Source organism: Giraffa tippelskirchi, chromosome 10 (assembly GCF_054371585.1).
Source record: "Giraffa tippelskirchi isolate mGirTip1 chromosome 10, T2T-mGirTip1v1.2.pri, whole genome shotgun sequence".
Lineage (NCBI taxonomy): Eukaryota > Metazoa > Chordata > Mammalia > Artiodactyla > Giraffidae > Giraffa > Giraffa tippelskirchi.
This window is the reverse complement of record NC_137284.1, coordinates 156765745-156779302: the sequence shown is the minus strand read 5'-3', so window position 1 is coordinate 156779302 and position 13558 is coordinate 156765745. Positions and strand designations below refer to the sequence as shown.

General features: G+C 40.8%; 1 protein-coding gene across 3 annotated transcripts in view; it reads left to right on the top strand.

The window, feature by feature from the left end:
* KMT2C (lysine methyltransferase 2C) overlaps window positions 1-13558 on the top strand; it is a 263902-nt gene that overhangs the window by 221658 nt on the left and 28686 nt on the right. For all 3 annotated transcript variants that reach the window (XM_081533535.1, XM_081533536.1, XM_081533537.1), the window contains 6 exons: window positions 126-418; window positions 2195-4011; window positions 5114-5225; window positions 7585-7663; window positions 9175-9238; window positions 11049-11281. In XM_081533535.1, the coding sequence (XP_081389661.1) occupies window positions 126-418; window positions 2195-4011; window positions 5114-5225; window positions 7585-7663; window positions 9175-9238; window positions 11049-11281 (2598 nt within the window). The remainder of the gene's footprint in view (window positions 1-125; window positions 419-2194; window positions 4012-5113; window positions 5226-7584; window positions 7664-9174; window positions 9239-11048; window positions 11282-13558) is intronic.

Genomic DNA, 13558 nt, shown 5'->3' with positions numbered 1-13558 from the left:
ATGTTTTATCATACTTTGAAATATTAAGATTCAAACAGTACCACAGTGGAGCATTAGAATCATTGAGGCTGAAAAAAGCACGGGTCAGCAGAAGTCCCAGTCACCTTGTGTTTCCTTCCGTCCAGCGACAGAAGCTCCGTGAGATCATCCTCCAGCAGCAGCAGCAGAAGAAGATGGCCGGTCGGCAGGAGAAAGGGACCCAGGACCCAGGAGGGGTGCCCCACCCGGGGCCCCCGCCACACTGGCAGCCGGAGAGCATCGGCCAGGCGTTTGCCCGGCCCCCACCCCCCTACCCTGGGAGCATGAGGTCTCCCATGGTCCCTCCTCTGGGACCTCGATACACCGTTTTCCCGAAGGAGGCCCGTGGAGTCTATCCTCCTGATGTCAGCGGTATGGGGATGAGGCCTCATGGGTTCAGGTAAGACTTTTCATTTCACGCCGGAGTACACTGCCAACAGAAGAAGGGGATGCCCAACTGAAAGGACTTCTTTTTACCCTTTTTTAATTGAAGTGTAGTTAACTTGCAATGCTGTGTTAGTTTCAGGTGTACAGCAGAGTGATTCGGTATTTTGTACGTTCATATATTCTTTGACATGACTCTTAATCAAGACCTCGTTGCTTGGTTTTACTTCTTGATTCCTTTGAGATAAAATCAATGTTATTTTCCACTAATGAGAGGTCATAGATTTTTTTTCTAAACCTGTAAGTACTCTACAGACTAAAAACATTCCCTTTGTCATTAAATATTGACTGTTCTAGCATTACATTACAGCCACAATGATATTGTTTATCATACTAATCAAGCCTCTGATACATTACTGCCATATTCAGTCAAATATGTGATGTGAATTATTTTCTTCTTAGATTTTAATTTTAATTTACACTGTAAATATTCGTGAAAATTTCCAAATTGAAAGGATGTTTTCATGTAGGAACGTCTCATGATGAAATAGGGTTGTAAAATTAGTGGTTTTCTTTTTTGAAATGACTAGTAGGATGGTCAAAGCCAAATGTGGCCCTGAGTTGTAATGAGGAGACATTTCTTTAAAATTTGCTTTTCATTTTATCAGGTGTATTTTTTAGTCTAATACCTACCTTCATGTTAAAGTCTTCCCCTTATTTTTTTTTTTTCTTTCTCCTTACTTTATTCCTGTTACTCTGTTTATATTTATTTGTATGTGCTAAAGTTGCTTCAGTCCCCATGGCCTGTAGTCCGCCAGGCTCCTCTGTCCATGGGGTTCTCCAGGCAAGAATACTGGAGTGGGTTGCCATGCTCTTCTCCAGGGGATCTTCCTGACCCAGGGTTGGAACTAGTGTCTCTTATTAAGTCTTCTGCATTGACAAGCATGTTCTTTACTTACCACTAGCGCCACCTGGGAAACCCATATTTGTTTGTAACTTGCCTTTCTTTCCTTATAGGATGAGGTACAATTTAAAAGTTTTTCTGTAATTCATTCATTTACTGAGTCTTTACAGATAATGCCTATCATTCTTGTCTTACTACCCCTGGCTCTCATTCTTTCAGCAAATAGGTTAATCTGTCCACTCATCATGCCTTTGTTTTCTTATGTGCAGAGACTTGTAAGTCTCTCTGTTAAAATTCATTAGACCTCCTATTCAAGCATCCCTCTAAATCAGCTTCCTCCACATCATAGCCTTCTTTGCAACTCCAGTAGTACATGCTGGTTTGTAAACAACTGATTTCCATCTGCTTGTTTGTTTCCCTTTGTCTTCGTTTATGGTGTCTGTTAGATGTCATCAGAGCTCAAGTATGGTATTTACTGTAGATTATTTGGCAAAAATTTATGTTCATATAGGTTCTTTATAAATACTTTCTAATGGTGATAATTTTGTTTTTACTAAGTCATTATTACATTTGGCAACATTTTGTGTGCTTACTCGGTCATGTCTGAGTCTTTGTGACCTCATGGATTGCAGCCCACTAGGCTCCTCTGTCCATGGGATTTTCCTGGCAAAAGTACTGGAGTGGGTTGCCATTTCCTTCTCCAGAGGATCTTCCCAACCCAGGGATTGAACCCAGGTCTCCCACATTGCAGACAGGTTCTTTACCATCTGAGCAACCAGGGGAGCCCTATCTGCATTTAATCTAAAACTTTTCCTTTTTATCAACCTAATTCTGAATTCAGGACAATACTTTATGTTAACTATCTGTGTTACTTATTTCTTCTTTTAGGTTTGGATTTCCAGGAGGTGGTCATAGCACCTTGTCAGGTCAGGAACGCTTCCTTGTACCTCCTCAGCAAATGCAAGGATCTGGAGTTCCTCCACAGCTCAGAAGGTCTCTATCTGTAGATATGCCCAGGCCTTTAAATAACTCACCAATGAATAATCCCGGTGGACTTCCTGCACATTTTCCAGCACAGAGCCTGCCGGTTCAGCAGCATAACATACTGGGCCAGGCCTTCATTGAGCTGAGGCACCGGGCCCCAGACGGGAGGCCCCGGCTGCCCTTCCCTGCTGCTCCTGGCACTGTCATCGAGGCACCCTCCCATCCCCGCCATGGAAGCTTCATTCCCCGGCCGGACTTCCCAGGCCCCAGACACCCAGACCCCATGAGACGACCCTCCCAAGGTCTCCCTCATCAGCTGCCTGTGCACCCAAATTTGGAACAAGTGCCACCATCTCAGCAAGAGCAGAGTCATGCTGTCCATTCATCTGCTATGGTCATGAGGTCTCTGAGTCATCCCTTGGGTGGTGAGTTCTCAGAGGCCCCTTTGTCAGCCTCTGTGCCAGCTGAAACGACATCTGAAAATTTACAGATAACCACCCAGCCTTCTGATGGTCTCGAAGAAAAGCTTGATTCTGATGACCCATCTGTCAAAGAACTCGATGTTAAAGACCTCGAAGGGGTTGAAGTCAAAGACTTAGATGATGAAGATCTTGAAAATTTAAACCTGGATACAGAGGACGGCAAGGGGGACGAATTGGATACTCTGGGGAATTTGGAAGCTAATGACCCCAACCTGGATGACCTCTTGCGGTCGGGAGAGTTTGATATCATCGCGTATACAGACCCGGAACTTGACCTGGGAGACAAGAAAAGCATGTTCAACGAGGAACTGGACCTGAATGTCCCAATTGACGATAAGTTAGATAATCAGTGTGTATCTGTTGAACCCGAAAAAAAGGAGCAGGACAACAAAAGTGGGGTTCCTTCTGATAAGCCTTCTCCTTGGAAAAAACCCACCGGCAGCAGTGAGATAAAAACGGAAGCACTGTCTCCACATGCTAAAGGGGAAGCCAGATGCGAAAGTGAGAAAAGGGAGGAGGGTAAAGATGCTGTTGACCCTCCCTGCCCACCGGCCTCTGCTGCTCTGGACAGGAGTGACAGGGACAAGCCTCCTGTGCAGCCCTGTAACGCTGATCAGCTGGAGAAAAGACCTACGCAAGAAACGACCGGCTCCAACTCCAGTGGGGCTCCTGGGGCCACTCAGCTGCCTGCTGAGGATGCCATCACCCCGTGCGGCATACCTGGGCCAGCTCCAGTTCTGTCAAGTTTACTTGCTAACGAAAAGCCTGATACTGCAGACATGAGGCCGCTGGGATCTCCAGCACCAGCCTCCCCGTCCAGTCACGGGTCAAGTCTGCCTCCCCCTCTGATGACACCGCCTGCTCATGTTTTGGAAAATACCATGAATTCTAATGTGGCAGTAGTCCCTCGACTAAACCATGCTTTCCCTCAGGGTATGCAGGTAAATCCAGGCTTCATTCAGGGTCAGCCACCAGTAAACCACAGTTTTGGGACAGGCAAACCTGCCAGTCAGCCTGTGCCCCTGACGACTCAGCCTGGGACCAGTGGCATGTCTGGAGCCCAGCAGCTAATGATTCCTCAGACGTTAGCCCAGCAGAGCAGAGAGAGGCCCCTCCTTCTGGAGGAGCAGCCTCTACTTCTGCAGGATCTTTTGGATCAAGAGAGACAAGAACAGCAGCAGCAGAGACAGATGCAAGCCATGATCCGTCAGCGGTCTGAGCCGTTCTTCCCTAATATCGGTAGGAATTCCTCCGAGTTTCAGAAATAATTACTGTGGGCTTTGGATGGAATGAATGCAGTATGCTTATAAGCTTTTTTCTGTATTAAAATTACATGTGGACTAGAGTACTGAGGGCTGTATTTCTGTTCCTTCTTCAGCTTTGAGATGAAAGTGACTAAGAGTTTAAAGATTCGTCCCCGGTAAATCAAGAAATTAAAAACTCTTGGAGTTTCATACCTTCTCAGTTCTATTTTTATGGGATGACTTAATAGAAATAAATCTTTTTTGGTTCCTTCCTTCTAACCATTATTGCCAGGTATTTTAAGAGTCATTGAAAGGTGAATTTAAAGAAATTATGCTAGGAGTAAACTTCTCAATTGTACAATGAATGCTTGGCAGTTTTTTTAGTCATATAAAGCTCTTTAACTTATTTCAGTAGCTTACTAATTTGGGGGAACATCCCCCCCCAAAAAAAACAGCAATGCACTACAAATGCCTGAGTGCCTCTAAGAGAAAGAACTAGCAATCAGAGGACACATGTCCAAGGAATCTTTTGTTTCTTTTTTTTTTTTTTGAATGTTTTTTTTTCTAAACAATAAAATTGACCTTCTGTCCTCCGTTCATTACCAGTTCCATCATTTTAGCCCCTTTCTATATGCAAAGAGATCTTTTCCCTTAGCCTATCCTTATTGTAAGAACTTGATACATTTTTCTCTTGAGTAATAACCAATTTAGCCAATAACCAATTCCTTAGTATTTGTGATAAGTGCAGCTTCTCATCATGGTGGAACGTTCTGCTGAGCCTTGTGAAAGTTTAGATGAATGAAATTGCATCACTTTAGGTTACTGCTATCATTTCCTTTATGCCAATATTTGACAAATACCTTGTTTTGATTCTTGCAGGACTAAGGTATTAAAGCGTTGATCACTTAGATGGGAGTAAATTCAGGATGAGGTTCTCATAATTCTTTACCTAGTATAGAGACCTATAACAGTGATTATTAAATAACAAGGAATAAGAGTCTAAGTTATGTAATGTTTATGACAGTCACATTACCTCTTAGCGTCACTTGAACCAAGTTCTGTGAAATAAGTAACTTTAAAATATGTTTCTTCTTTAGATTTTGATGCAATTACAGATCCTATAATGAAAGCCAAAATGGTGGCCCTTAAGGGCATAAATAAAGTAATGGCACAAAACAATATGGGCATGCCACCAATGGTTATGAACAGGTAGGTAAAGATGTTTCTCATTCTTACTGTGCATCAAAAGCGCATGAAATTGTTACTAGAAGGAGCATATAGTGACTCAAAACTTGTATTCTAGGGATGAACAGTAATTATTTCAGTTAGTTGTGATGTCAGCTGAATATGATCCAAAGCAAAATGCTGTACAAGTGTAAAGATTGAATTTTCATTCGTTTCAGGGTAAATATAATAAAGTATCATAGAATGGTTTGCAAGATTGACTTGACTAGGCAGGAAATTCAACATATTTAAGTACATGCTCATTTAAGTACTTTGGAGTAGGTAATGCTGACCAAAAACTGCTTGGGACAGAGATGCTTCATCCTGAGTAGGCGAGGGTGAGCAGGAAAACGGACATTAAATTTTTCTGTGCTGAGAACAGAAGATAGTGTGTTAGTCTGAAGGTTTTTTATTCCATTAGAAGACGTGTGAGAGTTAGCACTTTGAAACTTTATAAGCCTTTTCACTATTACTAGGAAAAAAATGTGAAAATTATACATTAGAGAAGATTATGAGTTATTCGACTCAGAATTTCTGAAATCATTGACACTCTCTAAGGGGGTGTTAAATAACGACAGGCAGTGTTTCTTAAGTTCTGATCATGGACCATCAGAATTATGTGATAGCTTTTTTAAAAATGTAGGTTCCTTTACTCAACCGCAGACATACTGAATCAGAGTATGTGGAGATGGTGCTTGCAGTTTTAGCGAGCACCATGGGTGGCTCTTTTGTATTTTGCTGTTTGAGAACCTCTGTCCATAGAGTGGGCATAGAGCCTCAATTTAGGCTAATTGCTTGTTGAGTGTGGATGATCGTGGAATTGAATATGAAGTCTACATGAATTTAAACACAGTTCTTCAAAGGTGCTCTGTTGGATACTTTGGAAATGGTTGAGAAGCATTGTTGAGATCAAAGAAGAGACTGTAATGACTTGCATGCACAGTGTCTGTGAACACTTTTCTCTGTCATGAGGGTTCTTAAACTTTTTTATGTCGTGGACTTTTTTGACATTTCAATAAAGCCTTTGAACTCCTCAGAATATTTTAATGCCAAACCAAAAACATAATATTACAGAGGAGATCAATTATATTTGAAATACAGTTATTTAAATGTAAAAGTTACAGTATATGTGCTTCTCTAATACATGAATAAATTTGGCAATAGGTCTAATAACTACCATAACTTCAAAAGAATGATGTGATGAACCTAAATAGCCAATTGGGTTTGTGAAACAACTTTTGCAATGAAAATAACAAGTTCTGTTTTTGAAAAGTCACAGTACTGCTGACAATACTGTAGTTTGCTGCCTGTAGTCAAAATAGAAGGAAATTGTAGATTTAATTCTGCACGTACTTTAAAATACAGACCTGAGATTCGGAACCCCTGCTCCTTCAGCATCAGGTCTCTACCACTTAGACACACTGATGCGTTAGTCAGCTGGCGAGTTGTCAGCACTGCTGCTGAGGTCTTTGAAGAGGCAGAGATGATGGTCCCTCCTTCCCGTGGTGGCATAAGTTGACTGAGGGTGATGGACAGTGAGTGCTCTGTGGATTGAGAGACCGTTCGTTTCACACCAGGCTATAGTGGGGCCAGGGGGCAACAGATGAATCAAAAAACTGAGTAAAAAAATTAAAAAGCATATGTTCCAAATTCTGATTAGACATTAATTATAATGTTAGACATAATTATCTACTTAGACATTAATTATAATGTTCAATAAATAATTTGGAAGATAATACGTTGAAGCATTTGGTAACTCTAGATGCAGTGTTTTCATTCAAAGCAGTAATGTTTCTGAAGTTTTTAACTAGAGTAAGTAACATTTTGCCAGATATTTTTAACCATTTAGACTTATTCTTGGTCAGTGACCGGTTTTTGATTTGCTCTAACTTTTAGACGTAAGGATATATGAAGCTTCTTAATTGAGATACATCTTTTGTTTTAAATAAAGATCAGAATAAACAGTTTGTTTACATAAATTCTAAGAAAACTATGCCTTCACTATTTTCTAAAAGATTTGAATTAATTTTAGTGTATAATGAGGCACGTAACGGAGCGGACCCTCTGGAACAGCGTCACGGGCACTGCAATCACACTCGTCACCGTGGGGAAAGTTAATCTCACTGGATCTCCCCTTTCGTCATAAGTAGAATGAGTAGGAAACATTTGCACTCCACAGAATCGTGCAGTAGGTTGGGGCACAAAAAAACAGGGCCTGAGTAAATGCTTTTGACAAGACACGCATGGCCGTTGCTTCTCCTTCCCTGGAGGAGAAAATGGTTCCGTACGTAAAGATAATGTTAGTTCCAAATACTTCTCTGATGCTCAGTTATTCTCTCTGCAGGTTCCCCTTCATGGGCCAGTCGGTGACCGGGGCACAGAGTGGAGACGGCCAGGCCCTCCTGCCGCAGGCAGCTGCTCAGGTATTGCCGCCTGTCACTAGTCACTCCAGAGCTCCAGTGCGCTTCCCAGCGTGTCTCACCAGTCTTGGCAGTGAGGCCACTTTAGGAGACAGTAGACGTCCTAGAACACTGCCACAGTGGGTTACCGGCTCAGCAGGAATAAGATACTGTACTGTTTTTTTAAGGGCAGGACAAGTTAAGGTTAAAACGTTGGCAGTTTCTGAAAAGGATCTGTATGTGTAAGGGTAGAAGGTCACTTGGAGGAAAGCCAGGTGCTTAGGGTCTTAGGGTTTGGTTTCATTTACTTTTAACTCCACGGAGACGTTTTCACGTCCAGCATTTTAGAATTCACTCATTATATTTAAATGTAAAACTGCTGCAAATTGCAGAAAGTAATGATTATAGTCATTTTATTTAGATACAATCACGTGCTGCAATTTATTCTTTGGAATAATTTAATTTTTGAAGTACTTAATATTCACAATAATCAGCTTTAAGTGTAAATATTTAGTGTCAAGTGATGTCCAGGAAAGTTAGAACTACACTTCATATTGTGTTTTCAGTTTTTCTTTTCCCCAAGTTCTGCCTAGGAAAAGAAAAAAAGAAAGCTACCTACTTTCTACATGTCTTTTGGGCACTTTCTTTTTGCCCTGCTTTAGATTTATTATGCTGATAATTGTATTTTCATTAAAAAAGAGCCATCTGACACTGTTGAAAAAACATAGGCTTCATAGCTGAGTTTAATCTGATTTCCACTATGAGTTTATTGGGATTTTGGGGCAAACGTTTTAGCCTCTGGTTTTTGATCTGTCGACTATTACACCACCTGCTTTGCAGGATTTTATGGTTTACATTTAGTGCATTCTGGGTGCTGATATTATTTGTCGTAGTTACTTTGTCTACAGCTCATGTCTAACAGAATGTGTGAGAACTCAGTAAATAGTTTTTCAGAGTTAATTTTATTTATCAGATAGTTACCGGGGAATTGTGAGATGATAACTATTTATTCAGTCTCCCTGGAAAAAAATAATACATAACAATTAGAAAATGGGGGTAATATTTAAATTAGCATATATTTGTTTTATTATTTGTGCCTGATAGAGATGCTGGTTCTTGTTTATAAATAACTTTGTGAAGTGGAATTTAGTCAATCTGGAACCCATGTTTCTATGTCTTAGTTGCTGAAGAAACCAGGTAGCTTTGATCACAAAGTAGGGTTTTATGTGGATCTTCAGCTAAGTACTATTTGATCTGCCCTACTACCATATTTTTGATGAATAATCTCTTAGTTCAAAAATAATTGTTTTTCAACTGAGACCTAGCAAATATAACAGTTCAGAGGTAGTTTAAAATTTTCAAAAAGTAGGTTGTCACCACAAAATCCATTCTACTTTTTATCAAAACGAAAGCTTCAAAGATGTCATAAGAAAGTAAAGTTTTTTCCCTTCCACTTCTTTTTCCTTTTTTTAAGTTTTTGTCCCCCTTTAACTGAAATGTGGAATAAACCTATTTGTAAATTTTACTTATTTTAGGATGGCAGTATAACACATCAGATTTCTAGGCCTAATCCTCCAAATTTTGGTCCAGGCTTTGTCAGTAAGTATAAATCTAATCAGTTACGTGTTCTCTGGGGATTGCTGGTTTGCACTATATTTGTGTTCTTATAAAATCTTGGAGTTAGTGTAGGTGTGTTATTTGAAGTCAAAGTGCCCTCAATCTTTTATTAAACATCACTGCTGCCCTATTAGGGTCCTCTTCCTCAAGGCATGTATTTCATTGCTTTTCTATTCTTTTGTCTGTGCATGAATACGTACGGTTCGAGATGAGTGTTTTAATACAGAAACATCATCTCCCCCGTTCTCTTCAGTGTTGCTGCTATTTTTGTATATAGACTGGGCACTTTACCATCTGTGGTGTGAAACCACTTCTTTTCTCATGACTGTCTGTGTCAGTGACAAGGACACTAAATGGGAATAGCAAAGGGCGTGTGCTTAAAGAGGAGCCGGGTTTAGCAGCATGGTGTGAAGTCAGGGATCAGGATGCGACCACATCCTCCTAGTTGCCTTCAGGGGTCCCACGGTGCTCCAGGATAGCGTTTAAAGTTCTCCCCAGACTGAACCTTTCTGAACTCTCCAGACTGTCTAGCTAACTTTTTTTTCACCGTTATTTTTCGTTTTGCTCACCTCTGCTCTCCTGGTTCCAGAAACCAGAAAGGCTTTCCTTGCGGTAGGTCTCATTCTACCAGAAGCAGAACTTCTGACATCTTGTGAAAAAGCCTGTTCTAGAACAATGCCCTGCAAATTTAGTAGATGAGATTCAAGTTCATACACGTACAGAACTTCTGGGTTTAAGAACAAACCCAAAGTCCAACCTTTTGAAATTCCCCTTTAATTAATGATTATAATTTGAATACATATTTGCCTTAAAAACAAGTGAACTACTATAACCAACTGGCTTTTTCTGGCTTTATTGTGCCCATTGACTTTGGGTGGATTCTTACTGTATGACGATATTCTGTTATCATTGATGTAATTTTTCAGCTAATGTCCTTCTTGGAATTGTATTTATACATTTCTTTGTCTTAAAGTGAGTCAAAACAGTATATTCTGAATTTTACAACATAAGATGACTTTTTTTTTTTAACTTGGCATCAGTGAAGTAAAGTGCCCTCAAAGAATAAAGTAGGAATATTGCTACAAGGTTGAAGAGATACAACTATTTGGGGAGATATTAATGACAATCGTACAAGTGGAAAAGACTTTACTTGGTTAATGGCTTATTTATAGAAATATAAATGACAAAATTCTTAAAAATAATCAGTTTTTTAACTTACAGATTTCCTTTATAAAACAGACTTCATATTTGTCCTTTCTAAAACATTCTAGGTTCTTTCCCTGTTAGTTCAGGACACATTTCCGCTATTTAGAAATAGGAGAAACCTCATAAACTTAGGAACATTAGCATGGGAAATGATAGCTGGTCCATGCTCTGGGCCTTGGCAGGCTGTGTCTCACTTCATCTCTTCAAAATCTGTGAAGTTGAGTTAATCAAATACAAATGTAGTTTATTTTAGTAAATAGTGGCTTTCGGGTTAGAGAATTCGATAATTTAGTAGATTAAAAGTATCCTATCAGATAAGTCTTCTGCTTCTCAAAGATTGGGTTTATAGTATTTATAAGTATGAGATTAGCCTGTGTCCTAAGAATATGCATTCTTTAGTTTTCTTAAATATTTTTCTAAAATCTTCTACTCTATAGTTGCATTATGGTCTAATATTTAGTATTATGTTTTCAAAATACCTATGACAAGGTCATGATGAAACTGTTTCCTTAAAAAATGGATTTGTGTATCTTGTATTGGACTCTTTAGAAAATTAACACAGATGAATTTTAATTTTTTTCCTCAGATGATTCACAACGTAAACAGTACGAAGAATGGCTTCAGGAGACCCAACAGCTTCTTCAGATGCAGCAGAAATATCTCGAAGAGCAAATCGGTGCGCACAGGAAATCCAAGAAGGCCCTCTCAGCCAAGCAGCGCACCGCCAAGAAGGCTGGGCGGGAGTTCCCAGAGGAGGACGCCGAGCAGCTGAAGCATGTCACCGAGCAGCAGAGCATGGTGCAGAAGCAGCTGGAGCAGGTAAGTCCGCTTGGCCAAACGGTCTGCTCTTGACGTTAATTATGAATGGATTTGGCGGGTGGTAAGTGGCACTCAGAAGTGCGCTGTCACGAATGACAGCTCTCAGACCTCTTACTGGGGGAGTGACTGCCCCAGAGTCACGGTCACACAGCACATACCGCCGTGAGTGCTTCTGACGGGACGTGTCGTCCTAGTCCTGCCTTAGAGGAACTGTGTTCACACTCTGGTAGGAAACCCTGATGGAGCTGGAGGAGCTGAGGTGCTTTCCCTGCCCTGAGGGGTCACTGTGCAGAATCTTCAGCCTTCCTGGAGATAGCACGTGGGGAGAGCCTCGGTTTTCTGTCAGGACTTGGAGCTGACCTTTGCCTTGCCCTGTCTTTGGTTCCCTAGTCTCCAGTGGCATTTCAGATGGAGCATTTGAATCATGCTGGGGTTTTGTTTTTTTTTTAATACTACCCTTTTATTAGTGTTCCCTCTCAGTATTTTGATCTTAATATACATGGACTGTAAAGGACTCATTCCTGAAATACAAGACCAGTTTGCTGTTATCTTCCATTATAAACCTGATGGTTCTCAAAATGTTCATATAGAAATAGCAGTTATACTTACAAAGAGGTAAAACTTGAGCTTTTTATTTAAAATAAGACAGTAATAGTATTCAAAATGCATTAAGGGCCCCTCTTAGGTATTTACTTGAATTAAAAACTTAGGTTCACCCAAAACCTGTGCGTACACATACGGATAGCATCTCTAACATAGTCACCAAAACCTGGGACACCCCCACACCCCCCTGAACCATCCTTCAGTGGTGACTGTTTGGACAAAGTGTGGTACATTCGAAGGATGAAATACTTATTCAGAAATCAAAAAGAATGGAACTGCTGAAACACACCACAGCTGGGGTAGATAGCAAGAGCGTTGTTCTGAGTAAAAGCAGGTAATCCCAAAAGGTTATATATTGATGCCATTTATAGAAAATTCTTGAAATGACAGAATTACGTAGATGGACAGTAGTTTAGTGGTTGCCAGGGCCTAGAGATGGGGTAGGAGGAGTCGACTACAAAGGGGTAGTAGCCTGTCTTGGTTGTGGTGATGGCCATACTGGTCTTCACCTGTGTTGAAATTCATAGAATTATACATCAGAAAGGTCCATCTTGTTTTTGATTGTCAACATAAATTTTATTCTCCAAGTTAACAGTAGGAAAGGAGCAGTTTGATTGACTCAGTAAAAATCACAGAAGAGCTTTCTGCATAGGAAACTTAGTCACATGCCCTGTCTTACCTAATCTTCTGAACAAGGGGGTATCATCACCGTTTTACACAGGAAAGATTGAGGGCAGGAGGAAAGGGGATGACAGAGGATGAGATGGTTGGACGGCATCATTGACTCAATGGACATGAGTTTGAGCAAACTCCGGGAGACAGTGAAGGACAGGGAAGCCTGGTGTGCTGCAGTCCATGGGGTCACAGAGAGTCTGACGTGACTGAGCGACTTCATGCACTCATGTTGTTGTTCTGTCTTTAACTCATTGAAACCCCATGCTCTGTAGCATGCCAGGCTCTCCTGTCTCCCAGAGTTTACTCAGATTCACATCATTGAGTCAGTGATGCTATCTCCCCATCCCGTCCTCTGCCGCCCCCTGGCGATGACAGTATGATCCCCTTGTTTAAAACGAGGACTCTCCCAGAGTGAGGTTTCGTTTTTCTTTAAATTTACTTTCTGGGGCCACTTTTTACTGCAAGTAAATATGCTTTTAAGGATTCTTTTGTAAATTATTGTTAGCTTTGTTATTGCCTTCTGGTATATTTCTATAAATTTTTTATGATGAGGGCCTAGTCTTTGCATATACGTGGATCAAATCCTATTTAGAAATTAATGCCATATTTGGAAAATGGAACACATCATCTGTTACATAGTTGGCAACAATACAGTGCAATCTCATTAAGATCAGCAACTGATGACAGTCTTTTTAAGAGAATTTTAAGATGTCCTCCGAGCGGCCTGGCTCAGCACTTTCTGTATTCCAGATCGTGTTCTGGGTGCTTGATGTGTGTTCATTCTCCTTCACCAAAGTCCAGTGGTGACTTCCTCAGTTCTAGTAGGAAGCCAGTCAGGAGAGAGAAGAGAACAGGTAGGAGTTACCAGCTACTGGGAAACTGTACAGAAAAGATCTTCACGACCCAGAGAATCACGACGGTGTGATCACTCACCTAGAGCCAGACATCCTGGAACGTGAAGTCAAGTGGACCTTAGGAAGCATCACTACGAACAAAGCT